The 27,612-nt window shown below is 38.6% G+C and overlaps 1 protein-coding gene across 7 annotated transcripts in view; it reads right to left on the minus strand.

Annotated features, from left to right (window-relative positions):
• The window catches only part of DNM3 (dynamin 3), a 513,949-nt gene that overhangs the window by 285,672 nt on the left and 200,665 nt on the right, over positions 1–27,612 (minus strand). For all 7 annotated transcript variants that reach the window (XM_054693472.1, XM_054693473.1, XM_037506477.2 and 4 more), the window contains exons 11-12: positions 8,126–8,212; positions 2,663–2,733 (exon numbers count right to left, since the gene is read on the minus strand). In XM_054693472.1, the coding sequence (XP_054549447.1) occupies positions 2,663–2,733; positions 8,126–8,212 (158 nt within the window). The remainder of the gene's footprint in view (positions 1–2,662; positions 2,734–8,125; positions 8,213–27,612) is intronic.

Consider the following 27,612-nt stretch of genomic DNA (forward strand, 5'->3'; position numbering starts at 1 on the left):
TTTCTAGAAAAAGAACCCAGACTGCTGATACTTTCCAGACTATCCCTTAGAAGGAAGGTTAGGTGAGCAGTTTCAATTAGATGGGAAATGTGCAAGGTTGCTGGATTTCTAAAGCAGTCTGAACAATGCTTCTTTTTTCTCCCAACATCATAAAGGTCTAACTTACTGCTAGAAAAATGGGGCAATCATCTGGCAGTTAAAGAGAGAGACTACATCAAAAGGCTGTGTTTGAAAGCATTTTACATGTACAGGATTCTTTGGAAACCTATCAATATAATACTGTAGTCAAACAGCTTTTGAGATAAAAAAAAAATTAAATTTGCTGGGGAAGAAATAAACTCTGGGCCATTTACCTTTAAAATAAAGGGGTAATTTGAGAAAAAAGATTTCAAAAAGAGTATGGATGAAATTTAAATTGCGGGGTGGTGGGGAGGAGAGAGTAGGGTCAAAATAAGGGGGTTAGGAAATGTATGGGGAATATAACCAAGATGAAAATGCATACATTGTGCAAAAATGAAAAATGATGTAAAAAATATATAGAAAGAGAGAAAAAAAGAGAAGAAAAGAGAAGAGAAGAGAAGAGAAGAAAAGGAAAAGAAAAGAAAAGAAAAGAAAAGAAAAGAAAAGAAAAGAAAAGAAAAGAAAAGAAAAGAAAAGAAAAGAAAAGAAAAGAAAAGAAAAGAAAAGAAAAGAAAAGAGTAAATTGTTGTACTGGTTACCCAACATGTTCAAAACCTGACTCTTTTCAAGCTGATTTTGACTTGTCCACTTCCTCCTTTCACCAGGATACCACAAGACAATGTTGTAACATCCTTTTCACTTTAAGTTATCGTGTCAATTTTACATCAACATGTGCTACATTTTGATCAGAACCTAACCAGCATTTGTAATCAATAAAAGTCAACATTAAAGGCAGCATTCCTGTTATTTCAAGTGACTCAAGACTTTGTTTTTCTTTTAAATTCCTCAAAGAAACAAGTGAAGTTAATGGAGAATGTGTCAGTTTAAATTTTTACATGTGTTTCTTTATACTCTTCAATGATCAAGCAAGCTCCTAAAAGACGAAAACAATTTTTCTCTTTTATTTTTTTCCCCCATAGCAACTAGAGCTGAGTTTGGCACAGGCCACATTGGAGTTCACAGACTGAGCTGAAAAACAGACAGAAATTCCCAGGTCCCCTCTCCAAGCCTACGGACAGGAGGCATATGAGAATCAAGGCAGAAGTGAAACTTAGGAGAAGGAAGATAGATAAGAGTCAACACTTACCAGTCAGCCTCCCATTAAACAACTAGCAACTGAGGGAAAACATGTTCATTAATAAGAAGAAAGGAGGGGTGGTGTGGGTTTTTTAAAGTACATGTATTTTATATTGCAGGAGGTAGAGAGCAGTGCAAGTGGTAGGATTCACGGCAGCTACAAAAAAGGGAACAGGTCCGTGTGAAATGGCTGTGAAGCAAATACCCATCTCGAAGTTGGAGTAGGCAGTGTGGCCTAAAAGACACCTGAGCAAAGGAACTGCACTCTAATAAGTGTACACACATGTTACAGAAAGAAAACTGTCAGGAAAAACTATGCACCATACAATACCAATAGCCGGTAGATGCAAAAAGAGATGTGCAGCACTGATTAAGCCATCACAACCACAGCCATGTTGAGAACTGGACAGTTTTCTTGTGGCACATTGTGCATTTCCTCCATAAAACAGTCCTATAAACTACTCAGGCAATTTACAGTTTAGTTGAGATCACATGATCTACATATCTGCTTCTTATACATGAGGGTGTAATTAAATAAGTTAGTTTGATATATTGTTGGATTTCACTTTTAATTTGTCACTATTCGTGAATCATGGTTCAGGTAAAAGCCTACAGGTCCATTTAGTTTGCATTTTATATAAAAGACTATTTTATAGTCTTTTAGATATAAAACTAAATGTCAGTATCTGAAGTATATATGTGAAATACATATAAGACAATATATGAAGCTAGAACTACTTGTAAGCCACAAATATATTTTAGAGTTAAAATCAGAATTCTTGGGAAAAAAAACTCATTCCACTAATGGGCAAGGAAAAATTGTGAGTTCAGTGTCTTGAAAATATCATATAATGAATAATCAACCAACAATGAACACCTAAGCATAATGGCTACATGACAGTATCTGTGATATAGCAACAGAATAATAAAACATTTAAGACAGAAAAACAATACATAAACAATGTTTCAAAAAATATATACACTTTAGAAATATTATATATAAGTTCACAAAGGACAGTTTTTTTTTTAATGGGTCTTTATCTTCTGATTTAGGGATGTTGCAATATGAATTGTACTTGGCATTTCAAATGTATGTGAGAAATTGTTCCGAAACATATTTAAGAGTGCATGTGTTACTGCTTATCTCTGGGAATTCAAGTATAAACTGCAGATCATCATCCAAAAGCAATGAGAATCTAAGACACATAAGATTTCACATGCCACATAATAAAGGAAGTGACTACTTTATGAAGAGAACATGGCCTCCTGGTCATGAGATTCAGCTCTTCTAATTAGGTGAACCCAATTAATCATGCCATAGATCCTCAAATGATAGTGGGTGTTAGTAGGAATTCACAATGTTGTTCTAAACAAACCAGCAAGAGGAATACAGTAACTCACGTACTTTGCAAAGCCAATGAAATCTTCATGATTGGTGTTGATATAGGAGACTTGGATGTCAATCAACAACAGCACCTGTAAGTCAAAGAGAAACACTTCAGTGAAAACTAAAATATTCACAAACACCAGTTTCAGTGAATACCTACAACGGATTTATCTTCACTTAATTTTTTTAAAGATTTATTTATTTATTTATACAAGCACTGAGTACAGTCAGAAGCATGGGAGGGTGAGAGAATTCACCAGAGCCAGAGTAGGGAGCAGAACAAGCAGAAGGACCGAAATACACTGCTGAGGAGAGCAGTGGGCAGCAGGAGAGGTCTGCGCGCCATGTGGGACCCTCGCCTGGCAGCCAGGGATCGAACCGGCGCTGCAGAGCCTGCGGGCAGCTTCACAACCCAGTGCTCAACTGCTGCACCACTGAGGAGGCCCTTCACTTAATTATTAAAGGATGCTAAAGGATGCTATTTATAGAAGGAAAAGTTGCATTAATTTTGTTATTAGTCTTAATTTTTATTTTTAAATTCACAAATTAAAAATCATCAAGAAAAGTAAATGTGAGCACCGCATGAAGACAGCAAGCTTTGAGGCATATAGACACATACTCGACATAGAACCAAGAAATATTCAATTTCTCTAAAAAGTAGGCATGATGTTCTAAAGAAAGGCATGGGTGCACAAGAAGACATGTGGCAGGAAGGCCAGTTGGGGGCTGCTCAGAGCTTCCTTCTCCAGCAGCAAATACCATTTGTAAGACATGTAATCCTTTGTTTTTCTTTTCCTCATCTATCTCTTTAAACTCCCTCTGGGGAAGATGAATCTCAAAAACCAACTCAAAATGGCAATAACAAATAAAAGTTATTACTTTATCTCTTTGAGATCAATAGGCTTCATCATCACAGCAAAATTTTAGCAAGGCCAGTCTCTGTTAAAAGATCCCCTCATAGGCCTCTCCAGTGGCGCAGCAGTTGAGCGCTGGGCTGCGAAGCTGCCAGCAGCTTCTGTAGCTCCAGTTTGATCCCACATGGTGCACAGACATCTGCCGCACCCGCTGCTCCCCTCAGCAGTGTATTTCATCAGTCTGCCTGTTCTGCTCCCCGCTCTGGCTCTGGTGAATTCTCTCACCCTCCCACGCTTCTGACTGTACCCAGTGCTTGTATGTATAAATAAATAAATAAATAAATAAATAAATAAATAAATAAATAAATAAATAAATCTTTAAAAAAAAAAAGATCCCCCCATTAAAGTGATCCTCCTTGCCATTCTATCTAAATCAGTACTCCTGTTACTCTCTACCCTCTTACTCAGCCTTATTTTCCTTTGTAGCACTACACCTAGCAGACATAGTAAGTTTTTACATAACTCTATACAAAGAACCTATCTGCTGTATCCACTGCTCTTTCCCCAGTGCCTGGAACAGTGCCTGGAACATCAAATACATACAACCAGGTTTATCAAGAAATGAATCAAACACATGTTCCACTAAACATGAAAATGAACTAGTCATAAGATACTTAAAAACTCTAACCTAGAAATTTGAAAGGTCCCCATGCATAAAATCATCAAAGGGAGACAGGAGGCTGAGAGAGAAAATGTCATGGAGTGGAGAAACCAAAAGCAGAACGGTTTATTTCACAGACACTCAAAGCTGAGCTCCACTTCCGAAGTTTCCTTTGTTATCGCAACTTTCCTAAATGCTGAGATTTGCTGGTAGAATCCCTACCTGGAGACCTCCTGTGTTCTTCACTTTTGCTTTTGTTGAGAGACCTCTGAAGGCCATCCACCTCCCTTCACTGTGAACTTGAGTGCTTCAGAGCACTTGTGGTAACAGTTTGGAGACATTCTGTAATGCTCCCCAGTGGGTACTCCATTGAGAAAGCCTTTCCTGATCCTCACCCAATAATCTCACCCAGCACCAGGTGGTATCATAATATTACTCTCCTATAATCTTTATACCACTGTTTCATTTTATATATTATATGTGGTGTTTACACAAATGTGACTAGTTATTTATATATATCTTTGTTTAGTGTTTATCTTCCCTGCAAGACTGTAAGCACCAAAGAGTAAAGATTTATGTTTCTTTTGTTCACCATTTTATCCCCAGAATAGAGCATGATACACTTAACATGTACCCAATAAATATCAATAGCTGTGGATAGTATTACTATTAACCAGCATTGAAGAACAGTTTGCTTAAAGGGAGAAATGTATGCCCACAGAACTAGTATGCAGCCATTAATTGCTGCTTCTCATTTACTATCCAATGCTACAGGCTCTTAGGCTTTGCTTTTGTAGATAATCTCAATTGGTCATCTGACAAAATCTTGCTGTGAGTCCCAAAGGGGCCTGCCAAAAGAAAGTAAATAGATTGCCCCGAATCCATTCCCACCACCAAACATGAAATCAAAGCACAGGAATTATTGGATCAGTAACATCATACTTGTATGAAAAGGTTTCATGTGACCAGATAGTTTAGTTTCATTTCTTAATGAACAAAACTGGAGGAGGACAGATCATTATTAGATTATCTATTGCCTCTTCATCCCTACAACAAAGCCAGATAGTGTTCCATGTTATACTCCCAAATCCATTTGTCCAGGGGTTTGTATCAACAAACCATAATACTTAGGCACAAATAAATTGCTGCCACTATAAGAAGCAAAACATCTACATAATTCTCACTATTGCCAAAGGTTGTTATGAATATCTTGGACATTCACACACATTAACTTGGACTGCAGTGTAGGAAAAAAAGAAAAACTATGGCTGTTCTCATTCATATTCCTGGAAACTGGGAGTCTGTGTTCATCCTAGGAAAAGAGCCAGGGTGCATGTGGGGGATGAAAAGGGAAAGAGTACATTTTTTCCTTATTTTTTCATTTTCTCAGAGTTTCTCACTGCCTTTTTCACCCAGGGTTATTGAATATTTAGTTGAAGAAAAGTAAAGTCACCCCTGGGGCAGTAATCACCCACAAAGTCAGCCGCTTCAACATGCAATTACATGTGGGGAAGCACCTGGAATAATAGCTGGCACACAGAGATGTTTAAAAAACTTTTGTTTTACAAAAAATCTCACAGACAAATCTATGGTTTCGATATTTTTAATTTTGAAGAATTCCCCCTTCTCCCCTTGCAACAAAGCTTCCAGAGCAGACGTTGGTAATAAATCCATTTCTTAAAAAAAAAAGAACTGCAAAAACACCTCAAGGTACAGAGGCATGAGGAAACAGGTCACTCTGACTGTCCTTCAGAAATACCACATAGCCCAGAGACTCACAGAGTTCAGGACTCACATGTGAGATTCATACAGACTGACACGGTCACACTAACAAAAATGTGTCATCCACATCCATATTGGAAGTGACAACTACCAGCTTCTAAAGGCAGTTGACTGTCAGGCCAGGCTACCTGACAAGGACACTTAGGAGGGAACATTTCATACCATCCTTTATCTCCCACTTAAGGATGAATTAATCACTATATTAAAGTTGGAGATGGAAGATAATTTCCCTTGAAATTAGAAAAGGCAATTCTTTCTCTCTACTGTGTATCGTAGCTTTTTAGGAAGAAAAATAGAAACGAGTAAGATTAATGAAGAACTAAGAGCGGTATTTAGAGTATTTTACTCCATCCTCACAAAATATATATGAGGTGGCTCTCACTATTGTCTTACTTTAAGACACAGACACTGAAGTTCAAAGATGTCAAGTAACTTTTTCATTTTCACAGAAAGGAAATTGTGTAGTTTGGATGTGAACTCAGGGACTCTAAGTCGAGAACCCACAATCTTAACAACGCTCAGTTTGAGTATGTAGTTTTAGTAAAACAAAACCATGAAACAAGTTCTGACTTAACATATGAACACAAATATAATTAAAATAAAAATTGTACTACGTTTTCCTCAATGTTATTTTATATAGGATGCCTAAGAGTTAAGTAGAATATATCATCATCTGAATTTTACAATGACACTAAATTAAAACAGTTGTCTTATTTACTTAAGGTCAGGAGCGCAGTTGATGCTAGCACTTAAGTTTTGACATTGGATGTGGTAGGTTGCCTCTGGCCTCCAGGCTATGTATTTGGCCCTTAGCTTGATTTCACTGGCTCATGAGGTAACAAAGATTTGTTTATCTCTACTTTGTCACAAAGTCTGTTTTTCTGCACTTTTAGCTATTGTGGTTATCCAAGACTGAGAAAATTGAAAAACAAATGTAAACTATGAATAAAGGTTAATTAACTGCTAGAGTATGATGATAAAAAGTAGTAGCTATGAATTGCAAAGCTCAAGCAAAAAGTGGGTGTTAGCGGCGTCACTCACAAGTGTCCCAACCTGCTGGGCCTCTATTGCTCTATCTCTTTACCTTCTCCTCCCACCCCCAGTCCACCCACCAACACCCCTTGCATGTTGCATGTGTTTCTCTCCCTGTGGTCTTTCTGTATCTCTCTGGTCTGTTTCAGCTTCCTTCTTTTCTAGTTCTCTCTCTCTCCCTCCCCCTTTGCAACTCACCTGAAAAGCACAGATCTAGGAATGGAACTCTAATCTACAGTGACTTCAGACATAATATAGACCAACATCCCATCATTGTACATGAGAAAACAACATTCCAGAGAAGTGATTTGCACAAGAACAAACTGTTATTTTGTGGAGAACACATGGCCCAAGTCCAGTGTCTTCTCCATGCTGTCACATTCCCAGCTGTGTCCTGGAACAGAAGAGCATCTGAAAACCTTTGTGTTTCCCATTATCATGTTTTAGAACTAAGAAAAAAAAAATCCCCACTTAAATTGAAGACAAATTTCATGAAGTCCTTAAACTTTTTAATCAATTATCTTCATTTGAAATGAATCCTTCTAATTCACAGTGCTAGTTTAGAAGAGAATTTCAAGGCCATGCCCTACAAACCATACACATTAACAAAATCATTAGAATTGTTTTAAGCGGTTCCTATATGTTTTTTCTTTCCAATGATAGTTTGCATAGACAAGTTGATAAATAGCTTTGTCCATTCTCAGGAAAAAAAGATTAAAACACCGAACATTTTTCATGGCATTTAAGGAGTCCATTAAAAGTTAAGAAAAAATTTTGTCCTAAAGAGAAAAATGTGATCTCATTCTGGATTAGAAGTTTTCAAAGGGGCATGTACATACGTGTTAGGGGTACACATTATGATCCATGGAGCATTGAGAAAAAAATAATGGCACTCCTAGTATGACTTTTTAAATTTTATCTTCATAAAGTCTTTAACATCTGTTTATATTGCTAATATAAATGATATACAGATGTTAATATAGCATAGTAACATATGTACTATAAAAATTCATAAATAAGAATAAACAGGTTTGCATTCTCAGCTATTTTTTTCTATTCAGGGATAGGCCAACCACTGGAAACCACCAGAAAACCTTGAGAAAATCTTCACTGCCCAAAAGGACCCTGTCCCCCACCATGGCCTCTCCTTACCTGGTCCTTTGTCTTCCCTTCTCGCTCACGGATGTGGTTAGCAACAATCCTCTCTGTTTCCTCGCAGAGTCTGGGAAAATTTGCCAACTGTCAGGAAACACAGATTTGGGTATTAATACTCAAAAATTTGTACCACGCAAAAAAAGGAAGCAGTCACAAATTATGGTGTCTCATAGAAAATAGGCACTATAATTCTGGAAGCAAAAGTGAAATATTATGAACACCTAAAGAAGAATGCTAGAATGTGAAGAGACTCTGCAAACGATACTCAGAAGTAACTACATTGCCTTAAAGGAAAACTTGAAACCAGCAGAGATTTTCCTTATGGAGAAATTAGAAACCTAGAATTGGAACTTAATATAGTTCAAAGATGAGGGGGAAGGAAATAAGAATGAAAAAGATAGTGACTAACATTTATAGAATCTACTACGTGCCAGCTGTGTGCTCAGCACCTCATGAATTATCTCAGTCAGTATTCACAAGTATCGAAAGAAATAGATGACAGAGGGGGCAGAGCAACATGGTGGCGAGGAGACGCTGCGAGTAAGATCTCCCATTAAAAAAAGTTAATAGGGAGGAAAAGCGGCAGGTCCCAGTGAGAACTGGGACACGGAAGATAAACAGGTGACTCCAGCAAACTACCCGAAGAAGAAAGTGGCCATAAAAGAGGACCAGAAGGGAGGGAAGCGCAGAACCCTGCTCCCCTCCCCCGCCCACAGAGGCAGCACTCTCCGACCGGCAGAGAGGAGGGAAACAACAAACCAAAACGACCAACAAGAACAAACGACACAGCAAGAGGGACTGTGAGTGGAAAGGAACTATTGCAGCCACCACACCCCGTGAACGGGAGCTGTGGAGAACCCTGCAGGATTCACCGAGGTGGTGAGCAAACGGCTCCGGGCGCCATTAGAGAAGAACAAAGACCCTGGGAGATGCACACACAGCCCGGGCTGCCCGTAAGCTTGCGCGGGAAAGCGGTGCACTTGGCGCGCCTGAAAAGAAAACACGGACCGGGATCACAGCGGCCCAGGTCCCCGCGCCTGCGACCTAGGCTTGCGGGGAGACACGCGGAGGTCCTCACTGAGGTGAAGGTCCCTCCCTGAGTAAGCAGGAAACAGGCGCCCAGGCACGGGAACAGTGCAAAAGGTGCCATTCCCGCGCCACTGAACTGGGCTACAGCCCGCATCCTGGACCTGAGGGCTTTGAACTGAGACCCGGGGCACGAAATTAGGGGCGTGGGTTCCCCACGACGGTGGGGCACAAGGCAGACACAGCACCCCAAAGCTGTTGAGGTTTACCCTACCATTCCCGCTCTGTTCCCTGTCCCACGGGGTGGGGGGGGGCGAAAAACAGCCCCCCAAGGACAATAGGAGAGATCTCTGGCGCCACCTAGCGACCAGGAAAAAAAAGTCACTAACACCCCATAGAACAGGAAATTTCTTAAGACTGCTTGAAAAGGGCAGAAGGCTTCTGGAGGACCAGTGGCCAGCCGGGAAGTTAGCCCACCCCACACCAGGCCCCTTCCGACCAGCAGTCTGAGCCCACAGAGGGAGCAGGCACCCACGTCCGGGGCAGACCGGGGGCGCAGAAGAGTGTGCCTGAAACGGGAGGCGCAGGGACTGCATCCCGCTTCGCCATTTTAGAACAGGGACATTGCTTCAGTAAAAACTGCCTAAAACCAGCAGAAAGCTCCCCCAGAAGACAGAGATGGCTCCTGGAAGAGCCAGAGGGGAGCGGAGAAGTTCACCCAAGATGCCAGTCAGTCCGAGCAACACAGTGTCCCAATGCATACGACAAATTAGAAAACAGACAGTAGGGAGTAGAAGAACCACACGCAACCTAACAACTCCTCAGGAAAGAAGCACACCACAAAAAGAAACCACTCCCCAGATTGCAACGACAGCAACTTGGAAGAACTTCTGAGCCTTCCAGAAAGAGAATTTAAAATTGCCATGATTAAAAAAGTGATAGATCAGAAGAAGGAAATAGAGTCCTTAAAGAGGGAAATAAAAGAAATGCAGGAGATCAAAGAATTAATGGAGGAACTAAAGAACTCTGGGAAAAGCAATGAAAGCAGAATAGATGAAATGGAAGAACGAATAAGTACTCTTGAAGACACAGAAATAAAAAGAACCAAAACAGAAAAGGAAAGAGAAGTACGAAGGAAAAAGAATGAAGAAAGACTTCGGGAACTATCTGACTCCATGAGGAAAGGAAATATAAGAGTTATAGGAATTCCAGAAGGAGAGGAGAGAGATGTAGGAACAGAGAAAATATTCGAGGAGATAATTGAAGAGAACTTCCCAAATGCGAAGAAGGAGCTGAAAATTGATATACAAGAAGCAAGAAGAACACCAAACTTCCACGACGAAAGGAAAAACACAGCAAGACACATAATAGTAAAGCTCCCAAGAATCCAGGACAAGGAAAAAATAATGAAGCTGACAAGAGGGAAGACACAGATAACATTCAAAGGAAAACCAATCAGGCTGACATCAGACTTCTCTGAAGAAATACTACGGGCAAGGAGAGAGTGGAGGGACATAGTCAACAGACTTCAAGAAAACAGATGCCAACCAAGAATACTCTATCCCTCAAAGCTCTCTTTCCTCCAGGAAGAAAGAATATGGACCTTCCCAGACAAAGAGAAACTCCGGAATTTCATTACGACTAAACCCCCACTCCAAAAAATACTACAAGGAATCCTAAAGCCAGAACCTCAGAGGGACGAATAACAACGAAAGAAGACCAGAAAAAAAAAGTTATTAAAAGAATAAATAAATAAAATCAAAGGAAAGACAAACACAATGGCAAATACAGATGCTAACATATCAATATTAACTCTAAATGTAAATGGACTAAACTCTTCAATAAAAAGACACAGAGTTGCAGCCTGGATTAAGAAACAAAACCCAACCTTTTGCTGTCTCCAGGAAACACATTTAGCTACAAAAGATAAAAATAGGCTCAAAGTCAAAGGATGGAAAACAATCCTACAAGCAAATGGGCCAAAAAAGAAAGCAGGAACAGCTATACTTATATCAGATAAAACAGACTTCAAACTCAAAAAAATAAAAAGAGACCCCAATGGTCACTACATTATGATTAAGGGGACAATACTTCAAGAAGAAATAACACTCATTAACATATACTCACCAAAAGAAAGAGCACCAAAATATATCAGACAACTGTTGTCCTCTCTGAAAAAAACAGACATCAGAGAAAACACATACGTAGTGGGAGACTTCAACACACCACTATCAACAATGGATAGATCAACAAGACAAAAAATAAGTAAAGAAACTAAAGCTCTAAATAAGGACCTAGAGCATTTGGGCTTAACAGACATCTATAGAACACTAAACCCCAAAAAAACGGAGTACACATTTTTCTCAAGCGCACACGGATCATTCTCCAGGATCGATCACATACTGGGGCACAAGACAAACATCAACAGATACACCAAGATTGAAATCATATCAACCATCTTTTCTGACCACGAAGGCATCAAACTAGAAATAAACCATAAAAAGAAGGCAAGGAACTATCCTACCTCATGGAGATTAAAAACCACACTACTGGAAGACCACTGGACTAACGAGGAGATCAAGGAAGAAATTAAAAAATTCTTTGAATTGAATGACAAGGAGGACACCAATATCCTAAATGTATGGGATGCAGCAAAAGCAGTAATAAGAAAAAAATATATAGCAATAGAAGCTCACATCAAAAAACAAGAAAGAACTCAAAGAAACAACCTAATCTCGAAGCTCAAAGATCTAGAAAAAGAACAACAAAAAAACTCCAAACCAGTAGAAGAAAAGAAATAATAAAAACCAAAGCAGAAATAAATGAAATTGAAACTAAAAAAACAATCCAAAAGATCAATGAAACCAAGAGCTGGTTCTTTGAAAAAATAAATAAAATAGACAAACCCCTAGCTAGGCTCACAAAGGAAAAAAGGGAGAAAGCACAAATACACAGGATCATAAATGAAAGAGGAGAAATCACAACGGACACAGCAGAAATCAAAAGAATAATCAGTAACTACTATGAACAGTTATATGGAAACAAGTTCAACAATCTAGAGGAGATGGACAAATTCCTACAACTCTACAATCACCCAAAGCTAGATAAAGAAGAATTAGAACACCTAAACAGACCAATTACAAGCAGCGAAATTGAAATGGTAATCAAAAACCTCCCCAAAAACAAAAGCCCAGGACCTGATGGATTTACAAATGAATTCTACCAAACATTCAGAGACGAATTAGTGCCTATCCTTCACAAACTCTTCCAAAAAAATTGAGAAGGAAGGGACAATACCAAACACGTTCTATGAAGCCAATATTACACTAATACCAAAACCGAATAAGGACAACACAAAAAAAGAAAACTACAGGCCAATCTCCCTAATGAACACTGATGCAAAAATCCTCAATAAAATTTTAGCTATCAGAATCCAACAATGTATCCATAAGATAATTCACCACGACCAAGTTGGATTCATTCCAGGGGCACAAGGATGGTTTAACATCCGAAAATCAATCAACGTTATCCAACACATCAACAAAAAGAAATATAAAAACCATATGATAATATCAATAGATGCTGAGAAAGCTTTCGACAAAGTGCAACACCCATTCATGATAAAAGCCCTTGAAATTCTTGGGATACAAGGAACATACCTCAACATCATAAAGGCCATCTATGACAAGCCAACAGCCAGTATCATTCTCAATGGTGAAAAGCTGAAAGCAATTCCATTAAGATCTGGAACAAGACAAGGATGTCCACTCTCACCACTGCTTTTCAATATAATACTGGAAGTCCTAGCCAGAGCAATAAGACAAGAGAAAGACATCCAAGGAATCCAAATAGGAAAAGAAGAAGTCAAACTATCACTATTTGCAGATGATATGATAATATACATAGAGAACCCCAAAATCTCCACAGAAAAACTAATTCAACTCATCAGTCAGTTCAGTAAAGTGGCAGGATACAAAATCAACACGCAAAAGTCAGTAGCCTTCCTATACACAAACAATAAATCTGAAGAAGAAGAAATCAAAAAAAAAAACATCCCTTTTATTATTGAAACAAAAAAAATCAAATATTTGGGAATAAATCTAACAAAAGAGGTAAAGGACCTATACAAAGAAAACTATGAAACACTGTTAAAAGAAATAGAAGAAGATACAAAGAAATGGAAAGACATCCCCTGCTCATGGATTGGAAGAATAAACATTATTAAAATGGCCATCCTACCAAAAGCAATATACAGATTCAATGCTATTCCAATCAAAATCTCAATGGCATTCTTCAAAGAAATAGAACAATTATTGATGAAATTCATATGGAATCACCAAAAACCCCGAATAGCCAAACCTCTACTGATAAAAAAGAAGGAAATGTAGGCATCACACTCCCAGACTTCAAACTATACTACAAAGCCATAATCATCAAAACTGCATGGTATTGGCACAAGAACAGACATACAGACCAATGGAATTGAATAGAAAATCCAGAAATAAACCCACAGATTTATGGTCAACTAATCTTTGACAAAGGAGCAAAGACTATGCATTGGAGCAAAGAAAGTTTGTTCAATAAATGGTGCTGGGAAAACTGGGTCGCTACATGCAAAAGAATGAAGCTTGACCACTACCTCACACATACACAAAATCAACTCAAAATGGATTAAAGAACTAGCCATAAGACCTGAAACCATAAAATACATAGAAGGAAATATAGGCGAAACACTACGGGATTTGCACATCAAAGACATCTTTACAGACACATCACCCAAAGCAGTGATAGTGAAGGCAAAGATAAACAGCTGGGACTACATCAAATTAAAGAGCTTCTGCACAGCAAAAGAGACAATAACAAAAACAAAGAGAAACCCCACCAACTGGGAGAACATTTTTGCACCCAACACTAATGATAAAGGACTGATCACAAAAATCTGCAAAGAGCTGATGATACTCAGCAACAACAAAGAAAATAATCCAGTCAAAAAATGGGCAGAAGAGCTAAAAAGAAACTTCTCTGAAGAGGAAATGCAAATGGCCAACAGGCATATGAAAAAATGTTCAACATCACTTGTCATCAGGGAAATGCAAATCAAAACTACCATGAGATACCATCTTACACCAGTGAGAATGGCACATATTAAAAAAACTAGCAACAACAAATGTTGGTGAGGGTGTGGAGAAAAAGGAACTCTTCTGCACTGTTGGTGGGAGTGCAAACTGGTCCAACCACTGTGGAAAGCTGTGTGGAGATTTCTGGACCTACTAAACATAGAGCTTCCATATGATCCAGCAATTCCACTCCTAGGTATTTACCCAAAGGACACAGAAACATCCATTCCAAAGAACAACTGCACCCCTATGTTTATAGCAGCACTGTTTACAATAGCTAAGCTTTGGAAACAACCCAAATGCCCAAAAATAGATGACTGGATCAAGAAGATGTGGTACATATATACCATGGAATATTACTCAGCATTCAAAAAAGATAAACACATGCAATTTGCAGCAACATGGATGGCGCTGGAAGGGATCATGCTCAGCGAAATAAGCCAAAAAGAAAAAGAAAAATACCGGATGGTCTCACTCATAGCAGGAATCTAGAAAACTTAAATAAGAGACCAGGAAAATGAATATAAGAAAGTGAAAATCTAAATCAACAAAAAACTATGAACCAGAGACACTTTTTGGGGGGTGGGGGGCGGGAGGGGAAGGACTGGGGTCAGAATGGGGCGTTTGCAATTGTATGGGGGAATATAAAAATAAAATTTATTATTTAAAAAAAAAAGAAATAGATGACATTACTAACACCATTTTACAGAGGAGGAAGCAAAAGAGAGGTTCAATAAATTACTCAAGTCTAAACAGCTCAAAATTGGTTGATCCATGATTCTAACCCAAGCCCTTGGACTCCAAAGCCCATTGCTTTGTCTATTACTATTTGGGGATAATCAATTCCATGATCAGAAGGATTTTTTAATTCTCCCCTAATAGATGGGTATATAGATATTTCTAGGAAAAATTGTAAAAAAGAAAATGCAAGTCAATGACTTATCCCGTCTAAATTAGTCAGATAATTGTCTAAGACTTAGTTTGTAAAAGTGATTGATTAATTACAATTGTTACAATTAGAAAAAAAAAGAGATCCTTAGAGGTTATTTAAGGAGCCCTAATCTAGAAGGAGGACTTACACATAGGTATGAGGGGAAGGACTGTAAGGAAGATAGAACTTGCCAGACATATTCACGTGTGAAGATACAGGGTCAGGTATAATGCAGGTGAAGAAGTAAGATCAAAGAAATGTAGAGGAACCAAATAAGGGTTGGGGGAGAAATAATAACAATAAATTAAAAATCAAAATCAATAGGCAACTACAAATCAGAGACATTCTGCGGGGGAAGGAGGGAGAAGAATCAAAACAGGGGTGGGAAGAGCACAAGGGACTATAGTGATGGGACAGGGGTGAACTGGTGGTGGGAATCTCATGGGGACTACACCTGAGAGGATAAAGCATACTTTGTACAAAAATGAAGGATGATGTAATATATATATATAATTTTTTTAAAAGGATGGTGAAGAGAGTAGGAGCAAATCTAGAAAGATAAACAGGGGGCATATCCTTGCTTAACTGTTAGGAATATTAGTTACTGAAACAATCCAGATGAGAAATAATAGGGACTTAGACTAAGATAGCAGCAGTGGAAAAAGTGGGTGCTTATGAGACAGGCAATGTAAATTCCAATTATTATTAAAAAAAATACCTGAAAATTAATAATACTAACACTAAAATCTCATATAAAAACAGGCAAAGTATATTATTCAATTCAAAAAGAAATTTAAATCAATACATAGAAGAAAAGTAACTGGAAAATGATCATAGTAACGCAAAGAAAGATAATAACTATTGTGCTGGCAAAGTTCTATATTTTCATAAGACTTAATACTAGTGAAGATATACTGAGGCCAGTACAGTTTAAAGAAGTGGTGTCAATGAGAACAAATTTGCTGGAAAGCAATTTGGCAATATGTATCAAAACTCTAAAATATTATGTATTTATAATGTATTTATTCACATTTATTAAATATATGCCTTTAAGCCTGTTTACTCCACAGGATTCTGGGCTAAAATAATAAGGACATCCATCACAGTATTACTTAGCAACAATAAGCTAAACAAATCAATAATACTCTACAAACCACCTAAGTAAACAAAGATGTTAAATTAATTAAGGTAGTTCCATAATCAGTCATTTCAAATAATATCTAATGACATGGTAAAATATTTATAATATGACATGAAGGGAGAAAAATTAGGCTCCTAAATACATAATGTGATTACACACACACACAGAGTCACAAGCCCCAGTATACCTTTGATGTCCTTCAAAAATATAGCTCTAAACTATGCAAATCCCTGAATTCTTTTATAACACATAAAATTTACCCAAACTTGTAGGTAGTTAGAACTAGACCTCCCTGAGGTAGCTGCTCCATGGTCCCGCAGGTCATTGTACAATCAATTTTATAATACGTATGATGCATATTAATCTTAGTAAGATAACGAATTGTATTCCTTCACAGAACCACTGTTGTAACAAAACTATATATAAATGTTAAATCTCCTAACAATGCAAGTCTCAATGTATGCACACAGAAAAAGATGTACACAAATACTGCAAAATTTTAATAGTGATAATCTTTTGAATGAGATTATACATAATTTTAATTTTTTCTATATGCTTCTCTGCATTTTCCAAATTTTTATATAGTGGGCATAGAATGCTTTCATAACAGCATTAAAAAGCATAGAAGCCCTGCTGCCTTGGTCACCTCAGAAATCACAGCCCAATGTCTCCTCATGAGGTCACCAAACCATTATCCCCTTACTGGAACTCTTACTGAATCTTCACCTCTATGTTTGTTTGGAGGTTTATTTCATGCATGCAAGATGCAAATGGAACTTCCATTTCAAGCACAATCTCCAGGGAAAGTTCTACCATCCCAGAAACCTTTTTGGCATTAAGAATACTGCCAGTTACTTTTCATGAGCCCTATAAATGATCTCAAAGCATGGAAGGGATAGTTGATTGGAACTAGTCCTTGTTCTTGACTAGAGCAACCTACACAGCATATCTGGCACTCAGAACTAGGCCACCTGAGGCCCCCAGAACAATTCCTCTGCACTCATAGAGCATGCCAAGTTATCAGGAGGTTGATCTGTGCTTTCTGATGACAATCACACTAATGAAGAATTACACTCATGCAAAGATGCAACTGCAGAAGCAACAGTGGTTTATGGAGAAGGGTAAACCAGTGATACCTCCATTAAAAAAAAAAAAAGACCTTTAGAAAAGGGATCACAGCAAAAGATTAATTTTAAAACACCAAATAATGGCAATATAATAGTAATCCCATCCCTGTTTTACACACTCTATCTGGGATTGAATGTACTCGACGAAATGTGAGGATATTGTTCAATCTAAAACATCCATTGCCTATTTCCTCTCTCCTTTTTTGTAAAACTTACACACTTTTATAATGTTTTATATGGAGGTTATTCTTTGTCAGTTAATGTTGGTTTCAGTCCTACAAACTGTTCATATCTGGTTTAATAATAGTCACTGGGAAGCAGGGAGTGGGGGAAAGCTGCAGACACTTCAGCTATGTTCTCAAGATAAAAGTCTTAGTGAAAAACAAATATTCTTCAGTTTTTGTTTTTGTTTTTTTTAAAGAAAAAAGGTTGTGGAGTGGAAATATCAAAATGTTGGGTTTTTTTAATATTTACTTATGCATACAAGAACTGGGGTGTAAATCAGAGGTGCGGGGGGTGAGAAGATTCACTAGAGAGAGCGGGGAGCAGAACAGGCAGATGCACTGAAATAGATTGCTGAGGGTGAGACAGACAGGAGAGGTCTGCTACGCCATGTAGGTCAGCTCCCTGGCTGGGGATCAAACTCAGGCTGCACTCTGATCAAAATAGATGACTGGATCAAGAAGATGTGGTACATATATACCATGGAATATTACTCAGCATTCAAAAAAGATAAACACATGCAATTTGCAGCAACATGGATGGCGCTGGAAGGGATCATGCTCAGCGAAATAAGCCAAAAAGAAAAAGAAAAATACCGGATGGTCTCACTCATAGCAGGAATCTAGAAAACTTAAATAAGGGACCAGGAAAATGAATATAAGAAAGTGAAAATCAAAATCAACAAAAAACTATGAACCAGAGACACTTTTTGGGGGGTGGGGGGCGGGAGGGGAAGGATTGGGGTCAGAATGGGGCGTTTGCAATTGTATGGGGGAATATAAAAATAAAATTTAATATTTAAAAAAAAAAAAAAAAAAACTCGTGCTGCAGTCTGCAGTGGCTGCAGATAGCTTCATAATGCTGTGACTTAACCCCTTGTACCTGCAGGGAGGCCATCAAAATGTTGGTTTTAATTGCTGGTTTTGAATGTAATGTTCCAGCCCCATTTCTTATAATGTATGCAAGAAGGAGGAAAAAAAATGTGTCCTACTGACATTCAAAGTGAATTTTGATTAGGCTTTCTGTTACTCATTTTGTTTGCTCATTCACTGCAGTCCCTGCTCAATATGCACGACCCGTTATTTGGTTTTAAAATATATTCAACTCTGATAGTTCAGTTCAATCCTTCACCACTCTCTACTACAATCTCTTACTAAAGGTACATTTGGCTTCCCCGATGTTCTAAATCATTATAACTATCAATGCTTTTGTTTAAGATGCTGAATTAAAGGTCTTTAGCTATGAGAATGTTTTCCCAAAATCATCAAAATTCTGATCATGTATGTCAAGATCAAATTGATCTAGAATGCATCCCCTTTAGACCTTTATTCCTCTTTTAATTATTTAAATATTTGGGAGATTCACATACACAGAATCAAGGGATTTAGTCTTTGCTGTTAAATATAACAATTTTATATTCTTAAATTTATTTCATATTAGTCATTCATTTAACATCCATTATTCTAGGTTTATTAGAAAACACCTGATATTGAAATCATCACAGTTTTGAGTAGTAAGTTGTCTCTATTATAGATTACTATATTGGAGAGAAATACTTTACAAAAATCAATGAAAAAAAATACAAATAAGTAAATGGTTAAATCTGCTCTGATCAGGGCTCAGAGGATTTGATGCTTAAATAATAACAGTGAAGCTTCCAGACAAAACTTGACATCTATTAAATGATAAACTCTTCCTAAATAGTTTATTGTTAAAATTCCACTGAGTATTGTTAAATAATGAGGATGATTCCATGCAAAAAAAACTTCAAACACATAATTCTAAGAAAAAAATAATAATGCTTATTCTGAGAGAAAATACCACATTTTAAAAAAAACACAAAAACATGTTGTAACAAAATCTAATATTTTAAGTGTTATTGAGGCTAGTGTTTAATTATTTGGATGGAACCTCAATTTTAAACTTTAATTTTAAGCATGGACCACATTTTTCCCTAAAGGAAAAAAATCACTTGAAAGACATTTCTACCCCATAAAGCAAAACTTACACCCTTATAAAATTTATTAACCATTGATTAATCAGATCTTGAGAGCCAAGCTATTAGGTTTCTCTTGGAACAGGCACAAGACCAGGCAAGATTTCTATATCTCCAAGACTAACTAGTTTGATGCCTTAAGCAAAGTCTCAGGTTATTAGGTGGCCATCTGTTCATCGCTCCATACCAAACATCACTGAGAAAATAAACTAAAACCAGAACAAAATTTCTTGTATGCACATAACTTGAGTTGATTGGTTTGGCTGATCTAATGATATGAGCTCTGTTTTGATCACAGTGTTATAAACTCTCCCATGTTGGCCCCTTACTACAAACTGAGTAGCAATAATGATTTTACTGCTCATAAAAACAAACAATAATTTTATTCCATTTCTTTTCATTAAAATATGCCCCCAAATCCCTAGTAATCACTTTTTTTGTGTGTGTAGCATAATATTGGATTTACTAAGGAGGTGAGAAAATACTTATTTGGGCGTCACAGGTTTGTCATGAAAAAAGAAAAAAAACAGAAGCATTCATATTCACAAAGGTAAGAAACAACTCTGAGAGTAAAAGAAACCACATAAGAGTAAATGGGAAAACTCTTTCTTGATTACTCTCATTTTAGGAATGGCATGGGAAATCTCAGAAGACCTAAGTAAAGTTGGTAAAAGCAGCCATATCTCATCCAGGTGGCTTTGGGTACAATAGCCTCCTTTTCTAAGTGGACAAAGCCCAAATTCCTAAACCTCAAATATTTTTTGCCAGTGGTGGAAGAAAAGATAAGATATATGATGGAAGAATATACCATTTTTTCTAAAAAGAGAAATGAAAAAATAACTTTATTTACCAAATGCAAAGGAATAAAGACATAAAATTCAGGGAAAGAGGGGTTCCAACTGAGCATGGTGAGGGATAATTAGAACTTTGGTGGTAGAAATGGAGTAAAAATATGCATTTGTAAATATTTGAACCTATAACCCCTAAAACAAATACAATGAGGTAAGCCAACTTCACCTTAGTCAACATGGGGGAGTCCATGCTGGGTCGACTTCAAACAGAAATGTAATCAGAAGAGACATAGTCTCACTAAGTAATTCAGAAAACTTCCTAATAGAAGGTCAGGAGATTAATGCTGTATCAAAACAATACCTGAAGATAATAATCTGGTTTTTATACAAAGTGAAAACCACAGTAGCTCTGGTCAAACCTATGGAAAAGCTCCACTGAAGCCTGATGCTTTGTAGGCATCTTCTTCCCTGTTACAAACTCCTAGAGATGGTAATCAAGTGGATACTTAAGGCAGACTCACCTGCCATGTCAGCATCACCTGCCATGTCAATAAGACAAAATTCCTTTATTCTTTCAATTATTCATTGTATAAGTATTACTGAAAACCTGGCTGTTTTTAGGGGGTTGTAATTAGAGTGACTAACTTAAAAAACCAAGTCCCTACCTTCATTTAGCTTACATTCTCAAGGCCCCTTTGTTTTCCAACAACAAAAGACAGAGAGTATAATTCATGTGGTCTGATGTGCTGCACAGAAAAGTTTATTAAGTAAATGAAGGGTGATGTGTGTGTGTGTGTGCGCGTATGTTTGAAGGGAGGCGTACATACTTATGGATAGAAAAGTCAGAGAAAGACTGATTGGGGAGCATTTAAGCAGAGACTTGAGGGAAGCAAAAGTGTGATCCACACAGATATTCAAGGAGAGGTTTTCCAACATTGAAAATGAGAAGTACAAAAGCCCTGCAGTCAAGGAGTTGACCTCTTGAAGAAATGAGGCTATTGTTGAAGTAGACTGGGAGGAGGAGAGATGAGGAGATGAGTTTAAAGAGGAAAAGGGGCAAGATCCTGAAGGGTACTGAAATTCATGGTAAGGACTTCAGATTTACTTATTTAGTTGTATGTATTCAGGACCAGGTATTTACTTACCTAACAATGATATAAAATTCAGCATTTCTTCAAACAGTATTTTTTAATGGAAGAGAAAATGATGATGGAGCTGAATCTTAAAAAATGAAAGGGGAATGCAAAAATCAGTAGGGTGTCCCTTTGTTTTGGTTACTGTCTTTTTTGCTATACAGAAGGTTTTTATTTGATGTTATCCAGGCTGTTTATCTTGTCCTTCACTTTCTTTGCTTTGGGAGATGAGTCTTTAAAGATGTTACTGAGGGTCTCCCTCATGGCCCAAGGGGTTAAGATACAACCTAAGAAGCTATCCGCAGCCACTGCAGCACAAGTTCAATCCCCGGCCGGCCAGGAAGCAACCCACATGGTGAAGCAGACCTCTATTGTCTCTCCTGCTGCTCCCCTCAGCAGTGTATTTCAGTCAGTCTGCCTGTTTTGCTCCTCACTCTGTCTCCGGAGAATCATCTCACCCCCCACACCTCTGGCCTGTACCCCAGTTCTTATATGCATAAATAAATCTTTAAAAAATAAAATAAAGATGTTAGTGAGATGTATATCATGGAGTACATTACCTATATTTTCTTCTATATAATTTATGGTTTCAGGTCTTATGTTCAATTCTTTTATTCATTTTAAGTTGATTTTTGTGCATGGTGTGAGGTAGTAGTCTAGTTTCATTCTTTTGCATGTGGTGGTCCTGTTTTCCCAGCACCATTTATTGAACAAACTGTCCTTCTTCCACTGCATATTCTTTGCTCCTTTGTTAAAGGTTAGTTGTCCATATAGGTGTGGCTTTATTTCTGGGCTTTCTATTTCATTCCATTGGTCTGTGTGTCTGTTTTTGTTCCAGTACCATACTATGTTAATTATTAGGAGTTTCTAGTACAGTTTGAAGTCTGGGCGTCTGATACTAAAAACATTAATCCAAAAGGATACCTGCACCCTTATGTTTATTGTACACTATTTATTATAGGTAAGATTCGGGGGGAAAAATAATAACAATAAAAAAACAAAATTAATAGGCAACTATAAATCAGAGACATTCCACAGGGAGAGGGACAGGGGTCAAAACAAGGGTGAGAAGAGCACAAGAGACTATGGTGATGATACATGGGTGCATTGGTAGTGGGAATTCTATGGAGACTACACCTGAGAAAAAGCAAACATTGTACAAAAATGAACAATGATGTAAAAAATATATAAATAAATTGTATTTTTTAAAAAATGAGAGGGGATTACAGGTAAAGATGGAGTGGAGGATAAGACATTCTTAACAAAGATAATCACATGTGCAGATGTAAAAGGCATGAAAAAATCTTGAGGATAGTGCAAATCCTCAGAAACAAGTAGATAATGACAACAGATATAGCTGAATTATTCAAAGCTCAGAAAGTGAAACTAAATACAACTATAAATGATTTGAACTTTATTCTCATGAGGAACCATTGAAAATATGCCTGTATTTTAGAAGGGACACTTTGACAGCAGTAGGAGGAATGGATTTGAGGGTGACTAAACTGGAGGTAGAAAGATCAGTTGAACATGGACCAATGGAACCGAATAGAAAACCCAGAAATAAACCCACAGATTTATGGTCTACTAATCTTTGACAAAGGAGCAAAGAACATGCACTGGAGCAAAGAAAGTTTGTTCAATAAATGGTGCTGGAAAACTGGGTCGCTACATGCAAAAGAATGAAGCTTGACTACTACCTCACACCATGCACAAAAACCAACTCAAAATGGATTAAAGAACTAGACATAAGACCTGAAACCATAAAATATATAGAAGGAAATATAGGCGAAACACTACATGACATGCATGCACCTCAAAGACATCTTTACAGACGCATCCCCCAAAGCAGTGATAGTGAAGGCAAAAATAAACAGCTGGGACTACATCAAATTAAAGAGCTTCTGCACAGCAAAAGAGACAATAACCAAAACAAAGAGAAACCCCACTGACTGGGAGAAAATTTTTGCACCCAACACTAATGATAAAGGACTGATCATAAAAATCTACAAAGAGCTGATGAGACTCGACAAAAACAAAGAAAATAATCCAGTCAAAAAATGGGCAGAAGAGGGCCTCCCCAGTGGCGCAGCAGTTGAGCGCCGGGTTGCGAAGCTGCCCGCAGCCTCTGCAGCGCTGGTTCGATCCCCGGCTGCTCCCCGGCCACCGGAGGAGGGTCCCACATGGCGCGCAGACCTCTCCTGCCGTCCGCTGCTCCCCTCAGCAGTGTACTTCGGTCCTTCTGCCTGCTCTGCTCCCCGCTCTGGCTCTGGAGAATTGTCTCACCCTCCCATGCTTCTGACTGTACCCAGTGCTTGTATAAATAAATAAATAAATAAATAAATAAATAAATAAATAAATAAATAAATAAATAAATCTTTTAAAAAAATGGGCAGAAGAGCTAAAAAGAAACTTCTCTGAAGAGGAAATACAAATGGCCACCAGGCATATGAAAAAATGTTCAACATCACTTGCAATCAGGGAAATGCAAATCAAAACTACAATGAGATACCATCTCACACCAGTGAGAATGGCACATATTAAAAAAACTAGCAACAACAAATGTTGGCAAGGATGTGGAGAGAAAGGAACTCTCCTGCACTGCTGGTGGAAGTGCAAACTGGTCCAAACACTATGGAAAGCTGTGTGGAGATTCCTCAACCTACTAAAGACAGAGCTTCCATATGATTCAGCAATTTCACTCCTAGTATTTACCCAAAGGACACAGAAACAATAATTCCAAAGAGCACCTGCATCCCTATGTTTATAGCAGCACAATTTATAATAGCTAAGCTTTGGAAACAACCCAAATGCCCAAAAATAGATGACTGGATCAAGAAGATGTGGTGCATATACACAATGGAATATTACTCAGCATTCAAAAAAGATAAACACATGCAATTTGCAGCAACATGGATGGAGCTGAAAGGGATCATGCTCAGCAAAATAAGCCAGAAAGAAAAAGAAAAATACAGGATCATCTCACTCATAACAGGAATCTAGAAAACCTAAATAAGGGACCAGGAAAAAGATTAACTATAAGAAAGAAAAAAAATCAAAATCAACAAACAACTATGAACCAGAGACACACTTTGCGGGGGTGGCAGGGAAAGGAGGGATTGGGGTCAAAATCAGGGGGTTGCAATTGTATGGGGAATATAAAAATTCAAAAAATTAAAAATAAAAAAAAGATCTTGAGGACACTGGAATAATTTAGTTTAAAAAGCTGTTCATGGCAGAGGTTGGGGAGAGAATAGTAGTTGCAGTAGATAACTGACAGTTTCAGAAAAGAGATTTGAGCTGGAGATATAGATTTGGGAATCAGCAATATTTTAAAGAGATTATGTTTGGCCAGGGAGAGGACAATGAGAAGAAAGGAAAATCAGACATGAGCTCTATACAACTCCAGCTTTAGAGACAGCAAAGATGGAACAACTCTTCAAGGATATTGGAGGAAATAATGAGAAAGATGAAAAGGAACCCAGGAAAGAAGTGTCAGCATCAAAAAAGAGTAGAATAAGTAGAACACAGTGTGAGGATTTAGAGGGTCTATTAGATTTGGCAGACAGGTCTCTGGTTGACTTTTGCCATAAATATGTAAATAGAGTGGTGGGGTGAAGCCAAATTTCAGAGGATTAAAAAATTTACTGAAGATGAGAAAGTAAAGATAACAAGCACAAACTGCTTGTTCTCCAAGTAGTTTTGCTATGATGGATAGGAATGGAGCAGACAATAGATTTTTGGTATAGTTGTCACTGCCTTTAAGTTAAGAGAGACAAATCTATTTATATGCTGATTCTTTCTTAATGTGATGGAGAAGGTGATGATTCTGGAAACAGAAGAATCAAAAGAGTAAGTTCTTCAAGGAGGTAAGAGTACAGGAGGAGGGACATTGCCTTGGTCAGGGATATCAGTGCAATAGAGATTGAGAGAAGGAGAGGCATGCCTGGGAAAACAAATCCATTTGAGGGTTAGATGAGGGGAAATTAATGTTTCCATTTTTGTGACCCCTATTTTCTCTTTCCAATAATTGCTGAAAGTTAAAGGATGAAAGTGAAGAATAAAGTGGCTTAAAAAGAGTTAAAAAATTATTATCACAGAACACCAAAGTCACTAACTATTAAGATGCTGAAGACTACGAACATACAGCAGGCTAATCACACAGATGGATATTATCCCCAAGATCTTCAGCAACCTGGAGGGAAAATGGGGAAAATGACAGTTGGTACATTTGTTACCAGCCTGGGAGTTTCAATGGAAGGCAAAGTTAATCTAAGCAGAATTGAGTAATAAGTCATAAAGTTAAAGGTGGGTACCCTGGTTGTTAACTTATTGCCTCTCAGCTCTAAATTCAACCACTTGCCCCTCTGTGAAAATATTTCAAACTCCTTAAAGTATTTTTGCTTTGCCAGCTGGCTCAACATGAAGCTTTGTCAGGAGGGTCGCTGGACTTAGGGAAACACAGCAGCAGAGGGGCAAAGTGTGGCCTAGGTACTGGGAAGAAGGGGTCAAGGAGGTTCCTCACTGGCAAGGCAGCTACACTACAGCTCCTGGTCCCACTTTAAACATTTTTGTAGCAAAATGCCTCCTCAGGACAACTTTTCCCTTCCAGCATACTCCAGAGGGCAAATTTCTAGTAACTTCTGCTGGCATAACACCACAGAAACCTTTCTGCTGTTCAGTGAGCCACATATGGCCCTGCTGAAGGAGGTTCAGATCTTACCTTTGGGCAGGGTCCTCTTCCCTGGGTGCCCCCCGAAGGGTTGGACCTCAGTACCTGCCCCAATATCTCCTATTCCTGTATTCTGTCATCTCTTAACTTCTTTTTTTTAAGATTATATTTAATTATGCATACAAGAGCTGGGGTATTGGCCAGAGATGCTGGGAGTGAGAGGATTCACCAGAGACAGAGCAGGGAGCAGAACAGGTAGACTGACTGAAATACACTGCTGAGGGGAGCCACAGATGAGACAGGAGAGGTCTGTCCCACCATGTGGGTATCTCTCCAGCCAGCCAGGATAGAACCCTGCTGCAGAGGTTGTGGGCAGCTTCACAGTGCTGCACTCAACCACTTGCGCCATGAGGGGAAGCCCCATATTCTATTTTAAGGCTGTATTTTCATAAATTATTCTTGGAGGTCCAGTTTTAATCCCTGGCCATCCTGTAAGTGTTGTGTCTTCATCATCTAGACCCTAGCTAACAGTGCCAACTCCTACTCCTTTCTGGTCTTCTTGGTATTCTTCCAACAGTGAAAAATTGCAAGGGACTTTTACTCCTAAGCTCATGGTCTCTGCCACCTTGCATCACTGTCACACAAAGATGGACTCCTTCTAACAGAAGACTTTTTATAGGAAGAGGAATGCATGATGTTTGGAAGCCACAAAAGAAAGAAGTACGCGAGGGGGGCGGAGCAACATGGCGGCGAGGAGACAATGCGAGTAAGATCTCCCATTAAAAAAAGTTAATAGGGGATGGGCGGAGCAACATGGCGGCGAGGAGACGCTGCAAGTAAGATCTCCCATTAAAAAAAGTTAATAGGGAGGAAAGCGGCAGGTCCCAGTGAGAACTGGGACACGGAAGATAAACGGGTGACGCCAGCAAACTACCCGAAGAAGAAAGTGGCCATAAAAGAGGACCAGAAGGGAGGGAAGCGCAGAACCCTGCTCCCCTCCCCCGCCCACAGAGGCGGCACTCTCCAACAGGCAGAGAGGAGGGAAACAACACACTAAAACGACCCACAAGAACAAAGGACGCAGCAAGCGGGACTGGGAGTGGAAAGGAACTATTGCAGCCACCACACCCCGTGAACGGGAGCTGAGGCGAACCCTGCAGGATCCGCGCGGCGGTGAGCGAATGGCTCCGGGCGCCATTAGAGAAGAACAAAGACCCCGGGAGACGCGCACACAGCCCGGGCTGCCGGTAAGCTGGCGCTGAAACGCAGCGCGGCTGCCCAGGTCCCGCGCCTGCGACCTAGGCTTGCGGGGAGACGACCTAGGCTTG

The sequence above is a fragment of the Talpa occidentalis genome, unplaced genomic scaffold (assembly GCF_014898055.3).
Source record: "Talpa occidentalis isolate TD23 unplaced genomic scaffold, MPIMG_talOcc4v2.1 talOcc4.12, whole genome shotgun sequence".
NCBI classification, from domain to species: Eukaryota; Metazoa; Chordata; class Mammalia; order Eulipotyphla; family Talpidae; genus Talpa; species Talpa occidentalis.